Consider the following 17,203-nt stretch of genomic DNA (forward strand, 5'->3'; position numbering starts at 1 on the left):
GTTGAGAGGTGGAACCTTCAGGGGGCGGGGCCTAGTGGGGGGAAGTTAGGACCTGGAGGCATCAACTTGAAGGGGTATTAGGACCCTTCCCTCCTCACACCCCATCTTTCCCAGCTGCCAGAAGGCCAGCTCTCTCCATCAGGATCTTGTGCCTTGTCACAGGTCCAAAATCAACAGGGCCAACTGACCATAGAAGGAAGCCTCTGAAACCATGAGACAAAATAACTCTTTGGTCCTACTAAGAAAGTTGACTGACACAGCATCGCTCCCCTGGCCAGTACCAGACACACAGTCAGTGTTCAGTAAGACACTTTGAAGGGTTTGAGTAAATCAACGTACATTTTTATCTATTTTCCATTATATTAACATTCTTGAAATCTGCATTAATGCATAGGAGAGAGAGGTTTTCTCTGAAATGCACCAAAAGAAAAAATACAATACTCGTGTTGTATATGGCATCAAAACAAGGAAGCAGTCGTTCACTATAGCGAGAGGCTGAAATGTTTCAAAAGTAGGTTGTTAATGTGAAATGTTCATGGACCATGACAAAGGTTGAAAGGGGAAACTTAGTCAACGTTCGAGAAGGAAAGCTGTTGCGATTCTTAATGTATATAAGAAAAATGCATTCTTAACTCAAGGTGGCCTCTGATAACCTTTCTCCAAAATCCACTCTAGGTTAAATTCAAAGCTTTTTACCTTGTCAGAGTGATCTGGAAGGAAGTATAGCCAGCAATGAATGAAGCCAACCTTGTCAGGCTCTGCTTTCCTGATCCGCCCACCCCGACCAGGAGGGCATTTCCCCGAGGAGTACGAATGACTCGAGAGATCTATAATATGGAATAGAAAAGGCATGGATCTTTCAACATGTAAACAGACTGGTTTTTTTTTCCATTTTTTTCAATGTGAAAATAAGGCCAAATAATCATTTTGGAAGACAGAGCAATCTTAAGATCAGAAAGAGATGCTAGTTGAAGGAATGAGGGCATTTCTGAAACAGTACTGTGTTTAGGATGCATTGGACAGGGCAGGGCTCTGTGTGGTCAAGGAGGTAATGGGGAGTTCGAGGTGTCCTCTCAGTTTGCCCAGCCCATTGTACTGCAATGGGGAAGAGAACAGACATCTCAAACCAATGTCTATCCTCAGAACGCAGAGCGTGCAACTGATTAAGATATCCTCCACATTTGAAAAAGGAGTTTAAATCAAAGAGAAGTCAAATCCTAAAACAGGGTATACACAATAGAAACACCCTCCTATTTTTTGGCAAAGACAGTGAACCTAAAACATCCACAGAGAAGTGATTAAAGGATGATCAAAAGGCTGCTCCATGATGATCACTTGCCCCAGACCATGCCAAGTCCCCCTTTTAGTGGAAGTTCATATTTATTTGGCTTTATTCCTACTTGATAAAGTAGGAATAAATGAACTACTTAAACCATAAGGTTTCCAGTCCCACCTGGAAAGCGTTAGGTGTAGAATTCTTGGCAATCCTTTTCCCTTGTGTGGTTAACTATTTCTCCTTCTTTCCTAACTACAGTTGGAACCTGGGGTACTGCTGGGAAAGTCACATACCCAAAACAAATGAGGTTAGGGCTGAAAAGGGGTCACTTCTCCGTGGGAAGGGAGGCTTCCGAGAGTCACTGGGGCTCTCTGTTCTGCCAAGGTTTTGTCAAACACCCTTTCCCCACATCTCCTCCTCTAGTTGGAATGTGCTCCATCCCTGTTGGACTATCTCACCCACTTCGGCAGGAATCCTGGGGAATCCCTGCTCTGTGGGGAGCTGACAGCCTTGAGGCCAGCTGCTTCCCCAGCTCAGAGCACATCCCTGCGGTGACTCTCTCCAAGTCCTAGTGGGTGAGAGGGTAGACGTGTGAGAGGGAGACAGTGCAGGTAAGGAGCTACCAGAAGCCGCACTTCTGAGGAAGTCTTGTGTGCTTCCTCAATTGCCACGTTTCAACCATAATTGTTTCCTTCACGTGATGTGAGGGAATATATTAGGGGTTTGTAAGAATTTTGTCTATCTGGCATTAAGGAAATGTCATTCAACATGTTTACCTGGAACTGGGCTGAAGTCCCACGTTAAAATTTCCCATTCCTAGTCTCTGGCACAGGGTACCCCCTCAACACATATTTGACAAATGAACACATACATGAACAAACAGAAGGCTTTAAAAGGGAATTTAAAAACTCAGGCTCTTGTTTTTAAATATTTCAGGAGGAAAGTACAGTCAAGTGAGACACTCAAATAGGGCTATTTCGACCGATAAGGTATGGATTGTGAAATAGAGAAATTCTTTTTTGAACCCCATTAGCAAGTATTTAAAAATTAAAAATGTTTATCTTGCCCTGCAGATGATCACACGATAGCAGGAGAGAGACCTGTTGGCAGAACCAGCATGAATGGGAGAACAGAGAGGAACGGCCAGGGGGAGGAAGACGGGCCAAGGAGACATTCCTGGCTCAGGGCAGGCAAAACTCCAGTGTGCAGCTGGAACTGGATCTGATCTTGGAAGATGACTAGAAGTTTATCAGACAAAGGTACTGTGCTGGCAGCAGGTAGGCGACATCTTAGAAGGAATAAGACAAAATTTCAGAGTCAGGAAAGTCCCAAGGTGTTCCCCTAAGGGTGGGAACTTCAGCAGGGGGCAGGGAAAGTGCAGGAGCTGAGGCAGCAAAGTATTGTTCAGGCCCACACTGGAGACCTCCTGAAATTCCAGACAATTCATCAAGAGTCCCCTGTGTGACCATCTCAACATTCACTTGTCCTGGGAAGACTGAGCTGACTTAGCGCCTGCACTCACCAAGCTTACTGTCTAGCAGGGCTGGCAGACACACAGATAAACTCTACACAGTGTAGCACGGGGGGCGGGGATTTGTACTGGTGAGCAGCTCTGGGTCAGGATGCACTAACTCCAAGCAGGTCATTTTCCTGGATTATGCACAAGGCAGAGGCATGACCCACAGGCTGAATGGTAGAAGGGGTAGATCATGGAAACCACCAATACCATAGTCTGAACTTTCACTCAAGAGGCAAAGAGATGCGTAACACAGAGACACAGCCTGGGTTTAAAGATGATTATGCTAATGAAGAAGGGAGCTAAGAAATATACTGACTGGGATCACATCCCATTTGGCTGCAGATTTTGTCTCCAGTTCTGTCTTTTGGCTTCTATCTCATCTTATAACTGGGTCACATATTTCAAGGCTCATATTCTCACGACACAGAGCTTGAGTGTGCTGAGCACAGAAAACAAGAGCGTGAAATGTCCCATTTGGGCTCAAAAATTCCAGTCAAGGATTCTTTGGCCAATTCCAGAGCAAATCGACTGAAGGCTGAGAAGAAGGGAAAACACCTTCAAGGCCCTAAGCTAACATCATGCCTCTAGTGCACAACCAGATGGATAGAGAGGGGCTCATTGATCTGTGCTGCAAACCATGGGCAGAGATGGCTGGGGTGAACTCGCTCAAGCACAAAACTAACATAAATAACCTCCTCTGTAGCTCCAGGGGATGTGAAGTCCCAGGCCAACCCAACTGTCTCCAACAGATACTTGGCTATAAAGTCGCCTTCGGTATTACCCATTTAGGAAAAGACATTTTTCTTCCCCCCCCCCTTTATTTAATTATTATATGACAGATGTCTGTTCTTCCTGAAAATTTTAACTCTTAACCTATTGTAAATTCAGTTCTAATTTCAAACAGTGATAAATTGCTTTGGAAGAGCACAGGGCTAGTCATGCAGCACAACTGGATGTCTCTGATTCTGAGAATTCAGTGTCACCAAGCTAAGGACTTCTTGCTGGAGAGATTCATCCCCCTCTTCCTCCTCTTCTCAGACTTATTCCAGAGGCACTAATAGAAAGGTTTCCCTTGGCTCTTCAGAGAAAAGAAGCTGTGAGACAATCACCTTTCACTAGACAAGCTCTAAATTCCTCTCCATATATCTAAGGTCTGGTGATTATTAGAAGGGACAACTTGTATTTATGAGCTTGTTCCTCATGGTTAAACCTAAGCAACAGAAGACAGCTTCAAACTGAAAGGATTTAGACTGAAAAGGTGATGGGTGTCAACAAAGTGAGAATATCCACAGAGTTTTAAACGGCATTATCTTACACCACAGATAAATGAAGTCACATAAGCTTCTGAGTAAAATATCATATTGTTCTTCTAACCTTTGAGGATCCATTATTCTACAAGTAGATACCATAATGATCCAAATGACAAAGTAGAATGGAAACTGTACTTTCCTGGGGGAATTTCATTCTGAAGGAATTTTCATCAGCTCAAAGTCAACTGTATGTGCATGCTTTTAAATTATTAGTTTTAATTGTGGCAAAATGCACATATAATTTACCACCACAACCATTTTAAGTGCAGTCTAATAGAGACAGGCACAGTCCCAAGGGGACGCAACTAGCAATACCATCCATCTCCAGGGGTCTTTGAATCTTGCAAAACTGAAACTCTGTGCCCCATTTAACACTCCCACCTCCCCTCTCCACCCAGCCCTTGGCAACATCTATCTATCCTTCCTGTTTTTTAATATTCTGGGTACCTAATAGGAACGGAGTGCTTCAGTATTTGCCCTTTGTGTCTAGCTTGTCTCACTTAGCATAATGTCCTCAAGGTTTATGCACTGCTTTATAGTGATAATCTTCACGTGATACGCAAATAAGCAGACTTTGCCTTTACTCTGAACTCTGATGTCAACCACGTTCATTCTACGTGGTGAAAACACTGAGCTGACAGCTGTGTAGCAACACTGAATAAAATTATCACATCACACACTGGAAGTACACATGCTCTTATTTTAAGCCTGTGAGGTGTGACATGTTGCTCTCGGTTTAGAAGCTAAATTGGAATAGAGCCCTGAGTTCACTTTGAAGCTGAGTAGTCTCCTAGGAGACCAAATTGGAAAGTGGGGAAATTCTGGAACAAAGCCAAGTGTGTGTCACTCCCAGGAGGTGCTACTGGGCAAGGCCACTGTACCTTGACCAAGTGCACCATCGCATCTGCAAAGAACACCAGGTCCATGCCAGCGCCGCGGACACTCTCATTATGCAGCTGCAGGAACAGATTCAAACGCTCTTTCAGTTGATGAAAAGATGCAATTGGCTCATACACTTTGGGCATTTCGGCATCAGGCTCCTCAGATGTTTCACCTTTGGTGGGGAAGAAGATTCAATGAAGTTTCTTCAAATTGCCGGGCTTCACTACTTCCCTCAACCTCTATTAATATACTCATAGCCCTAAATAATATGAAAATTATTAATAAAACTGAATAATATTAATTTTCATTAAAATGCCATATTATGAATTTTTAGGGAAAAAAATAGGGGAAGCATTAGGATTTCTACAATCATTGGCAGCCCTAATTCTTTCTTGTCTAGAAAGAGGCACTTTGAAATAATGTACTCGTTGAATTTAATTTGAAATCACAATTAAACACTGCATTTCAAAGATCCTTTCAGAGATACGAGCTTAATGATTAAAATGAAAGTGAAAAAAGTAGGGACTTAACATCAAAATCTCAAGGGAGGTCAAGAATTACATAACTTTTTAAATAAGAATAAAAAGAATAAGGTCATTGCATTTGCCCGGGGAACTTCTATGATTTAGAAATTTCAGTTGATGGTAAATTTAATGGTAAAGATAGAAGGGCATTTTAAGGTATGAGAGAAAAGGCTGAGCTACAATAGCCAAATTTCAGTAGTGACAATTCTCACATAAATGATCAGCAAGCTTTGAGAAATGAAGTGCTCTGAAGTCACAAAAGGTTTTGTTTGCCTCTGGACCCCACCCCACCCCAAAGACATAGCAGTTGCTCTTGCTCCTTGAAAACCATAATCTAATTATTTACCTGTCTGAATTAGAGAAAATCAGGTAACTCAAACAAATAAATACAAAATAAATGTTAACTGTCTAGTAAAATCCCCTTACAGGATTTTTATGTATTTAACCTGATTTAAAATAAAATGTATTCACTTCTTTCCAACTGCATAGCCCAGCAATGAACCTTCTGCAATTATCCCTCAAAAACTTTTGACAGATCACGCATACAGGGACTGCCCTATGTTTCCCATCGTTTAGAAGGCATAAACTGCAGCTTTTTTGAACATGCCTTTTTAGATATGCACATTAACTTAAAATATATCCTCAGTATTAGAAGAGGTTATTTAATGAAAGAATAATATTCCTCATGAGCCTGGTTATTTCTGAAGCAAACCAATCGGAGCACAGCCTCTTTTCATGAGAAATGTACTCTGTCTCCTCTTTTCATGGAACCATAGGCTCTAAAGCTTCCCTTCACATCACTGTCTCTTTCCAACTACATTCAATGCTTTCTCATTGAGATTTTCCTTTTTAGTTTCAACATCCAGATGGCTTGAGTAAATAATTATCTTCATTTTTGCTACCTTTCATTTGACAGAAACTATGGGCCAAAAATGCTCACACTACTCTACACATAATGTTGTTCCCCACAATGTCCAAGAGCCACGTATTTACATTTATATTTTTATAATGAGGAAAACAAGGTTTGGGGTTCAGAAATGCCTGGTTACTATGTGTTTTATCATCCTTGAATCTCCCTCAAACTGACTCCTACTAATGCTGGGCACTTTCTTCCACCCTCTCCTGCCTTCCCACTGTATCTTAATATTCAAGAGAAATGAGCATAAAAACAATTCATCTTTGAATTCCAGAATTATGCATTTATCCACTCACTATATACTGACTGAGCACCCATTCGACCCCTGGCTTGTTTCCATAATTTGCCAAGCAGAAACTTAACCTCCCTAAATGGAACCTTCTGTCTTTAGATCTCTGTAAAGATCTAAAGAAACCTTTGGGAGGATTTTCAAACTCTGCTTCAACAGTTTACCTGTAGCTTCTGGTGCATCCCTTAAGAAATCCACAAAATAAGCATCGATTCCATAATCCACCAAGAGTTTTTCCTCTTCGCCAAACTCCTCCTCTACCAAACTTGCTAAAGTCTTATCAAACCAGGTCACATCATCAGACACGGTGAAACGATCCGCTATCACACGTTTACATTCGTGCTTCCACAGTTTGAACAGCTCCTGTTGAGACATGATCAAGATGTGTCATGTCCCTACCAGGCCATACCTAGGAATTCAAGTTGAGATACAATGCAGAGTGAAATCTTTTCTTGATTTAAGATGCAACACTTTAAAAAGTTAGGGTTAAGATATGACTATTTCACTTCAAATTACTCTCATTCAGGTATGATAAATAGAAAGTAGAGTTTATACTTTTGTAGTCTCTAAGTTAAAAAGAAAATATCCCTATACAAAAGTATTACAGATTACTCTGATCAACTAACAAACTGATACACAATGAAGAGGGTTTAAGTTTGTGATAAATTAGTCTTTGGGATAAGATACCTTCATTCATGTGGCCAAAATACAGTATAAAATACAATTTATGAACAATTTTCTTGTGTACAACTGACCTATTACAATGGCATATTTAGTTAACACAAGTGAAGAAAATTTGTTGCAGAAAATCTGGGTTTTGAACAAAGGAATCACCTAATACAGATAATCCAGGGCCCCAAAGTTAACTGAAAGTTGAAGAAATTAGTTGTACAAGTTTTCTGTCCCTAGCGAAAAATAACAAATATTTGTGTAAGCTCATTATTTGATTTAAAAGACAAGTAGAGCCAGGCACAGTGGAACATACTGTGACACCAGCAGCCAAGGAGGCTGAGATAGGAGGATCTCAAGTTCAAAGCCAGCCTCAGCAATGGCAAGGCACCAAGCAACTCAGTAAGACCCTGTCTCTAAATAAAATACAAAATAGGGCTGGGGATTTGGCTCAGTGGTTGAATGCCCCTGAGTTCAATTCCAGGTACCAAAAAAAAAAAAAAAGACTAGTGGATATTATTTACCTTGGTAACATTTTGCAGATTAGAGGGTTTTATCAATAATGATAAAATGCTATTTGGTTAGCAGAACAAAGTCTATTAAACTATATTCAGTGATGCAGTTAAGACAAAAGTTCACAATACCAATTGCTGAAATTGTTTTAGCTGACTGAAAATAAGCACCAAAAATGGTTATCAGATACAGCGGTCCTTGTGGAACTGCATTCCACAACTCCATTAACTTGTCAATAACTATGGGGGGAAAAATCAACATGTTCACAGTTGCTAAACTGACTCTCAATTCTCTTGTTGAAAGGATTGTGAGTTTTCCCCAAAAATATCTAGTCTTCAAGAGTTAGCAAGTGTGATTACCTATTTGCAAGCATCTGGGACAGAATTGAGAGTTTTTTTAACAGTCAACACAGAATGCTTAATGATAGTATTTTCGATTATTCGACTCTGAATTTATGGAGGGGAGTCCCCTAAATCCCACTTACTTAACTTACTTCCTTGGCTCCAGAAAGGCTGGAAGAGAGTCCAATCCTGCCTTTGCCTGTGACAGGGCCTCACTTTGAGGAAAAGGCATACTGGATTTTTACATAGCGCTCTTAGTTTGAAGGAAAGCCCTGTACTGGGAACCGTCAGATTCAAGTATATGTACACACACTCATTTTTGTATTAAATGAATTTTCAACTCTGCTGCCTATTTTCAATTTTACCAACATGCACAGTTCTTTTAGTACATCTATTACCAGGAGGAAAGCTCATGGGTGATTAACAACAAAATGGTTTCTTTTCACTCTGAATGTTTATTTATAAGGATAATTACTTTTTAAAGTTAAAATGTCAAGCTTAAAATATGAAGACTATTATAGGGTAAAATCAATAATGATTATTTCCATTATGTAGTTTAAAAAAAAGTCTTAGGATGGGAAAAAAACTCAATTGTTTCTTTTATTTCAATCACCAGAAAACAATTGTGTATACTATTTCCATAAACATAAACCTAATTAGTTGGAACTTTAAACTGAAGTTTTCTGACATATTTACCTTTTTCCTTATTCATGTTAGCTGAAAAACAGTGAAGAAATGAATATGCATGCTAAATGATCCAAAATATTTTCATACAAATTAAATTAATAAACATATTTAGGATGTATGATAAATAGCAATGTTATCTGCTTTTCTTTCTTCAGTGTCACTTACAGCTGGTTCTCTAATGACCTCTGAAGTAGTGTTCAGCATTCCTTGCCAGATCCTAGAAAGATCTCGGAGGTTAAACACGTAATGGAATTTCGCTGGAGTGGGGAGCATTTTAACCTTGGTCATCTGCCACAGTCGACGTGTCAGGGGCACCAGCTTCATCACTGAATCTCTCACTTCCTCTGAGAAACCCCTCTGGGTGCAGTAGTGGCCTACCCCAATCACTCCTGAAAGGGAAGTCATAATGTTCTGACAGATCATTTAAAGAAACCCAATTAAAATGAAAAACACTATAATGGAGAATTTGCACAAATATCATTATACACTTTAATAGATGCCTGTATATTAAGAAGATTTTAATTATTGATATGTTGCTTTTTCAAATACACACACACACACAAATACAGGTTTAAGTCAGTCAGCATTCAAAATACTGAAGAGTTGATCAATAAAACCTGCTGAGGGGCTGGGGATGTAGCTCAGGGGTAGAGCATTTGCAAAGCAAATACGGGACCCTGAGCTTGATCACCAGCACAGAAGGAAGGAGGAGAGAAGGCAGGCAGGCAGACGGATTGCTGAAACCTCTGGTTGTGCTAATTCAACATTATTAAATAAGTGACAATGACAAATAGGAAGATGGAAAGAGACCCTCATCGTTATACAGAATACATGTATGATGTTGTGAGGAGAAAAAAAAGAGGTGTGTCACATTAGATTGGGTAGAGAGATGTGATGGAAGGGGAGGGGAGGGGAAGGGGGGATAGGAAGGGCAGCAGAATAAAATAGACATTATTATGGCTGTATGTATATAGGTGACTGTATGACCAATGTGATTCTGCAACCTGTACAATCAGAAAAATGAGAAATTATACCCCATTTGATCCTAAGGTATGAATTGTCAAGATCATTGTACTGTCATGTGTAACTAATAAAAAAAAATTAAAAAATAATTAATTAATTAATTTTAAAAAAAAAAGATTTATAAAAACATCTCCATAAGCCCTCTAAGACGTCTCCATTCTATTGTTCCCTTGCATTATAAAATGTATCAACTGACTTTATGTGTAAAATTTTCCAGGCAATAAAGACTAATTAAAAGTGATAGCAGTCATACTTCCTAATCTACTCTACTTTACCCAAATTTAGAGAATTCAAATATCATTTGGTTTCCAAACCTTGCTCACTGCTGTGAACGAAGGCAGCACACTGCCACTGTCTATAGCCCGGGGTGCTAACCTGACATTTCACTCTGCCAGAAATTAATTAGGATGATCTTAATGAGTTTTTTCTCAACAGCAGTTTCAGAAATTGTAAATTAATACCTAACGGGGAGGTGTTTAGATCTTTACACCCTTTTTCTGTAAAGAATAACTCCAAAATCGGTCACAAATGTGTTTTCATTACTCAGTTAAATGTGTTTGGATATATATTGGGCTAGTGGTTCCTCGATTAAATTATGTCTGAAGCACTCCATATTTAAGTATTAATTGATTATAACTCTGCCATTTTCTCTGATGATCAGATTAGGGCTCTTACTGCTCTGTGTATCATTATTTATTTTGGCAAACTGGATTGGTTAAAGTATCAGCTACAAGCACAGTTAATATGGAATTACAACAGCCAGACCTTTCAGGAGGAAACCATCTCATCTCCATGTTCATTTAATGTTTCACCCCTGGCTTAAGAAGCTGGCAACAGTTAAGTTAAAAAATAAATAAACCAAATAGAAAAGATCTCCTGAGGCATCCAGTTCAGTACATATCGATAAGGCTTCTCTAAGTTATAGAATCCATTTTGTTCCCTTAGCTGTCATACTATCTCATTAGTAGCCTAAAAAAGACAACTTTCAATATTAAAATATCCCAGCTCCTTGACTTTTAAACATATCTATAACAAATGTGAAAAAACAAAACATGACCAGAAAGTGGTTGGGCTCTATGGCAAGGATTCATCCAGTGCCACCTCCCTGGGTGCATATTTTCTTATAGAAACATAATCCTCCCTCCCCAGGACCCACTGACACTCATTTTACCAAAGATCTTGTCCATGGACGCCTCCGAGGGCAGCGTGCAGTTGAATATGGAGAAGTGCCTCTTGAGTCTCTGGGGTATATCATTGCGTCCTCCCCCAGGATGGATCATGGCTGCCAAGAACTGGACGTCTGCGATACCGGTAAATTCTCCAGGCTTCTCTAAGTTATAGAATCCATTTTGTTCCATTAGCTGCCGAACTATCTCATTAGTAACCTAAAAAAGACAACTTTCAATATTAAAATGCCTCAGCTCCTTGACTTTTTCCAAAGGTTGAAGTTTACTGGAACTCAGGAATTGCATGTTGAAAAGGAAGAAAAAACACTTATACATCCAAGAACAAAGAATAGTGCTGAATTAAAGAAACAAAATGCACAATAGGATCCATATACCTGATCTCCCCACTCATTGATTATTGGCATATTCACATCATCGATGAAAATAGTCATCTTCTTTCCCGCAGGAGGGCCATACGTGGTACCCATGCGTTTGTCCACATAGCTCTCTATGGTCCTCTGTCAACAAGAAAGCCACCAGAAGTGTCTGTGAGAGTCTCCCTGAGACATGGCCAATTATCAAAACCTGACAACCTTTGAAATGTCAGAAATTACTTAGAAAAAGTCAAAATTTCCCCGTTAATATTGGCAAACAAGTCTTAAAGTATCTAAATTATTTGGCATAATGTTCACAACCTTTGGAAACCTGGTTTAAAGAGTAAGTAAATACTAACCAATATAAATTTTGAATAAGATTCTTCTATCCATTTATTTATCTTTTTATTTGTCAATAGATCTTTGTTTTATTTATTTATATGCAGTGCTGAGAGGAAAACCCAGCGCCTCTCACACATGTAAGGCAAGTTCGCTACCACTGAGCTACAACCTCAACTGTCCTCTTTCCATTTATAAGGATTGACTTTTCTCTTACTATACCTATGTTAATGACATGTAACCCCCATTACTCAAAGGCCACAGCCCTGCAAAAAGTTCCCCCATGATTAGAGATCCTGTTAAACAGAAGTGCACAGCCTGTCATGGCCAGAAGCCTGCTCTCTTCACTGAGAAGGAAGCCAATTGGCTTCTGCATGTAGTCAGAAATGACACAGATCCACTGCTTTGGGACAGAGGCAATGACATTGTATCACTTCTCATGCCCCAGCCCAACATGGAGCACAAAGCCCTCTCTCTGCTAATCTAAGATAAGGTGGTAGAAAGGAGAGGTGCACTGTGCTCTCTAAGAAGCAATGTGGGAAAGAATTAAAACTGATTGAAAGGGACATTTGAAGGGGTAACTAGTTTGTAGGAGAAGAACCTCAGACTTTTATATTTTCACTTCCATGGTACTACAACATAGTTTGGAAATCAATCAGAATATATTAACTGAGTAATCAAGAGTCCAGCACAGAAAAGAGAACAGAAAGGACATCAAAGTTCTCAGACTCTAGAAGCTGAAAATCTTAAAACCCTCATGTCATTCTTACCACTGTGAAATCTATTCATGCATTTTTAATGTTCTTTTAAATATTTTTTTTATTGTCAATGGCTTTTATTTTATTTATTTATGTGTGTGTGCTGAGGATCCAACCCAGTGCCTCAACATGCTAGGCAAGTGCTCTATCACTGAGCCACAACCCCAGCCCTCATGCATGGTTTTAAATCAGGTTAGAGATGATATAGAAATAGAGGAGGAAGCATTGGTATATTGAGATAAAGTGAATTTTTCCACTCCTATCCAAAAGTTTTATTTCATGATAAAGAATAAACCAGTTAAAAATGAATTATAACAAGATATGACCACAAAATTCACCAAGATATAAGCAAATCCCTATATATCTATCTTTGGGAATCTTCACAGTAATAGCAAATTGTGTAAGCTTCCACCATTATTTTAATGAATAATAGCAAAAGCTGTGAATATTTTTCATCATTTTTAATAGAAAGATATGTAAATATATCACAACTCATTCAATTACAAAACAAATCTCCCATGAAATAGCACAATAGCAAAAAAGAATTTCATATTCCCCTGACATAGAAACACACTGTTTAATGTACTCAGCTAAATTTAGCTCTGTTTTTCAATGAATTTAAATGCATAAGGCAATTAATAATCTCCTGACAACCTCCTATGGCAAACCAGAGCCTTCCAGGCATTTCCATGTCTATTAATGAGAACTCTCTGGCATGTGAAGATTTTGTCTTGTGGGTGCCCCCTGTGAGCTAAAAAGCCACAGGTGCAATAATTAGGAAAATACAGAGTAATACCCTCCTATCGGCACACTTTCTTCCCCTTTATTATGATCCTAATTCCTTCGAAATGACAGGAAATGACTAGTAAGATGTACACACACACACACACACACACACACACACACACAGACACAGGATATCTCTTTGTATATAAAGAGAAAACCTAACAATGGGGCTGGGGTTTTGGCTCAGCGGTAGAGCACTTGCCTAGCATGTGCAAGGCCCTGGGTTCGGTCCTGAGCACCACATAATAATAAATAAATAAAATCAAGGTATTGTGTCCAATTACAACTAAAAAATAAAAAATTTAAAAGAGAGAGAGAAAAACCTAACAAAAATAAAAGCAAGAGAAAAATGGAGTAGCTTGTGGGACTAGAAGTTGCAGCTTCTTTCTATTTTGGGAATTGCTGTCCATTCTGTGGTTACCTAATGAACTCTGAGGTCCGGTGAGGCCTCTTGAAGGCCTGGACCACAATGATCACGTGTTCTAATGGAGGTGTTCAGAATATCATATGGTTGGACTAGTAGCTCCAAATGGACTTCCCCACTTGGCTGTACTATGGTACTATGACAAATCAGCACCTCCAAATGTGAACTCCTCTTGCCCACCACATCTGCACCTCCAGGTTGCTCAGCACAGGTTGGCACCACCCGCCCCGGTGTCCAGTCCAAACATTCCACATCTAACATTGCTAAGTTCTTTCTAGTATGAGGTTGATGTTGGTTTTCAAAGTATCTCCTTCTGTCCAAACTTTTTTCAATTATGTGTCTTTCTCACAGAAAGCCTCTTAAAATTGTCATCCCTATTACCAGCTATAGATATGTCTTGCTGAGTTAGACAAGATATCTATATCGTGCAACTTATAATGTATCTAGAATTTTCTGCCTCCCCAAATAAATCATTGTTATGATTTGAAAATGGGTAGTATTTCCCAATGTCAAATATGTCAAATGCTTGGCTCACAGTGACACTGTGGGGATGTGCTGTGGAAGCTTAAGGGGTGGAGCCTAGTGGGAGGCCCATATGCCATAGTCACTGGGCCCTTGGAGAGAATTGGGGGACCTCGGTTTCTCAGTCTCTATCTACTTGCTAAGTCATGATGTAAGCAGTCTGTTTCCTCACGTACCATAACCAAAAACCCAAAGCATGGGGCTACCCAATCTTGGACTGGAACCTCCAGAACCACCAATTTAAAATAATAATAATAATAATAATAATAATAATAATTTCATTTCCTCGGGTATTTCATTATAATGACACAGACTAATACAATCCATCTAAATAATTATTGTGGACCTTTATAGTATTCTACCACCCACATTCTTCCCAGTCTCTTGGATGCATTGTTTTGGCAGTATGAACCAATAGGCAGTTAACAAAACCAAGTAAGTACATTTGTTTATTTGGTCACTATTTGTCTATCTTACTCTCTCACAGCCGCAGGGCCTGGAGGTGTCTGGTACTAGGTGCCTATCATAAATATTTGATCCATAGTAAATAAACACAAGGAGCCCAGAGTCCTCTTAGACTTTTCTTTCTTTCCTGGCTTCTCCTCCAACAACATCCACTCAACCAACCACACGTCCCATCTGTTCCACTTCCTAACCCAAAGCAATAGCAGCCGTGTTCTATTTGTGCTCCCTCTTCTACCATCTGGGTCCAGCCCAACCTCCCTCTTGAGGAATAATTGCAATGGATTCCTCTCAGTTCTGAGTGCTGCCATCTCCCTGCCAATTTGTTCTCCACTCTGCAGCCAGAATAAACTTCCTAAAGGGCAACGGAACCCTCCCGGGGTTCCCCATTCTTGACTCTGAAGGAACACCAGATGCCAGTCAGTGGCTTACCTCTCCAGTCTTGTTTCTAGGGAGTCCTTCCTCATCTCTTGGTACTGGTCCCTCTAGGTCTTAGTTAATTTCTACTCAGTTAAAAATAAAACGCACGCCATGAAATGATGCTTACCTCCTACGCTGGTTTACAGTGTTCATTCTGGGAACCTCACTATGCACGCCTACAGTAGCCATTTCTCAACCAGAAAAACCTCTTAAGATGAGCATCAGCCAAACACACTTTGTGAAATATTGTCGTAGATGAACGTACTTCCCCATCACTTCCTTCAACCCAGCTTTTGGTATTTTAAAAATCGAAATTTATAACAGAAGACTGGGCTATGGTCAATCTACGCTTCCGTGAACCTGAAGAATCATGGCCAGCACAACATCACCTCATGCAATCTAGAGACTAAACGGGGTTCTGCTCTCCTTGTCTATCTCCACATACATGGGGTACCAATACCACCCCCAACTGGGATGGTGGCATTTTAAGAAAGTAAAAACTAGTCAGTTAAAAAGCCAAGTAGCTTTACGAATGGAAGTGAGGAAAGTTCCCATCTTTTGCTCAAAGCTAGGAGTTCAAAACCTAGAACCAATTCAGTTTTCTGAATTAATTTCTTAATAGACAATTCAGTCTTTATAATTCTTAAAAATTCATAAAACTCCCGTAAAACAATGACCAGCTCTTTCATTGGCCTCATCTCTATGATCCTCTACAGAAATAAATACCCTTCTCCTCTGGGCTTTATGGTCCTCAGAAGATGAGGCACATGGCCCATCAGTTAAGCTTGCACATGAGTCTATTCCCCTAACCAGACACTGGGAAAAGCACAACCCTGTGAGGGGTGTGGGCAGAGCCTCTCACAGTTGAAGAGACTGTGCTCTGCCCAGGCTCCTGGACTCACCACTCACACACTGTCTCCAAGCAGGGCACAGCACAATACCTGCACAACCTGGTGGCCTTTCCTAGCAGCTCTGCCTGGGTTTAAAGTTGGGAAACCAAAAGGTTAAACTGCTTCTCCCTCTTATTAGCTTTATGATTTCATGTTTCATGATATTTCTGAATCAGAGCCCAGAATTAACAGTGTATATAAAGCTATGTAAATCATACAGACATGTACAGGTACATACAACAGAGCATTATACAGAAATGATGTATGAGAAAGGTCTTGGTGAGCTTGATACATTATTAAAAAAATAAAGGCATTTTATTATTGCTATGTGAAACTCTATATACAAGCACCTAAGTCATTTTCCATAAATATTATATACAATTAAAGTGAAATATAAAGCATACTTAATTTTAGGTTTCCATGTATGTACTATTAGCTAAAGGATAAAAATGGAGAAATTCTGCTCTTTATTTAAGAATCTACTACCTAAATAATAATTTCCGGTTTTATTGTAACTCACTGAAACCAAATGAAAACCACCTTACATTAGTAAAGTTTAAAATGCTCAATAGTGATCTTGAAATGTAAGATCTGACTTAAAAAAAATAAAATAGGAATATCATAATGCATGGCCAGAAGCTTAAAATAAGTACATTAAGTGGCAAGACAGCCTTTTGGAGATTAACATGGATAGAGAACAGCCCCTGGGGGTAGGCCCCGGGGAAAGCACAGCAGAGCAAATGGGGACCTGGTTTTTGGCTTTGTTTCCACCAGCCAGTGACTGAATTCAGAGAGTACCTGACTCTCCCTGCCGCAGTGCATTAATAGGAACGGTAAACACTGACGTTTTAAGAGAGCTTTACCATGAAAAATACTTTCACATATTATCTGTTAGGATTCTCCTCTGCAATCTAGTCTTCAAATTGTGCTCTGAAGAGCCAAAAGGATTCCTATAACCACAGGGACCCCTGCAGGAAGCAAAGATATTGAAAGGGGCTTTAGGAGCCCAGCACCAGTGTCACCAAAGCAAATCCATGGTTACCTGCTTATAGATTAATATTTTTGCATAAAATATCCTTTGAAAGAATGGTTCTAATTCCAGGAAAAAAAAAC

The 17,203-nt window shown here is 39.7% G+C and overlaps 1 protein-coding gene across 1 annotated transcript in view; it reads right to left on the bottom strand.

The window, feature by feature from the left end:
* Dnah5 (dynein axonemal heavy chain 5) overlaps positions 1 to 17,203 on the bottom strand; it is a 218,748-nt gene that overhangs the window by 85,217 nt on the left and 116,328 nt on the right. Inside the window, exons 48-53 of the mRNA XM_077791415.1 lie at positions 11,511 to 11,633; positions 11,121 to 11,334; positions 9,092 to 9,315; positions 6,881 to 7,079; positions 4,987 to 5,159; positions 697 to 827 (exon numbers count right to left, since the gene is read on the bottom strand). Of these exons, the coding sequence (XP_077647541.1) occupies positions 697 to 827; positions 4,987 to 5,159; positions 6,881 to 7,079; positions 9,092 to 9,315; positions 11,121 to 11,334; positions 11,511 to 11,633 (1,064 nt within the window). The remainder of the gene's footprint in view (positions 1 to 696; positions 828 to 4,986; positions 5,160 to 6,880; positions 7,080 to 9,091; positions 9,316 to 11,120; positions 11,335 to 11,510; positions 11,634 to 17,203) is intronic.

Source organism: Urocitellus parryii, chromosome 1, assembly GCF_045843805.1.
Source record: "Urocitellus parryii isolate mUroPar1 chromosome 1, mUroPar1.hap1, whole genome shotgun sequence".
In the NCBI taxonomy this organism is placed as follows: domain Eukaryota; kingdom Metazoa; phylum Chordata; class Mammalia; order Rodentia; family Sciuridae; genus Urocitellus; species Urocitellus parryii.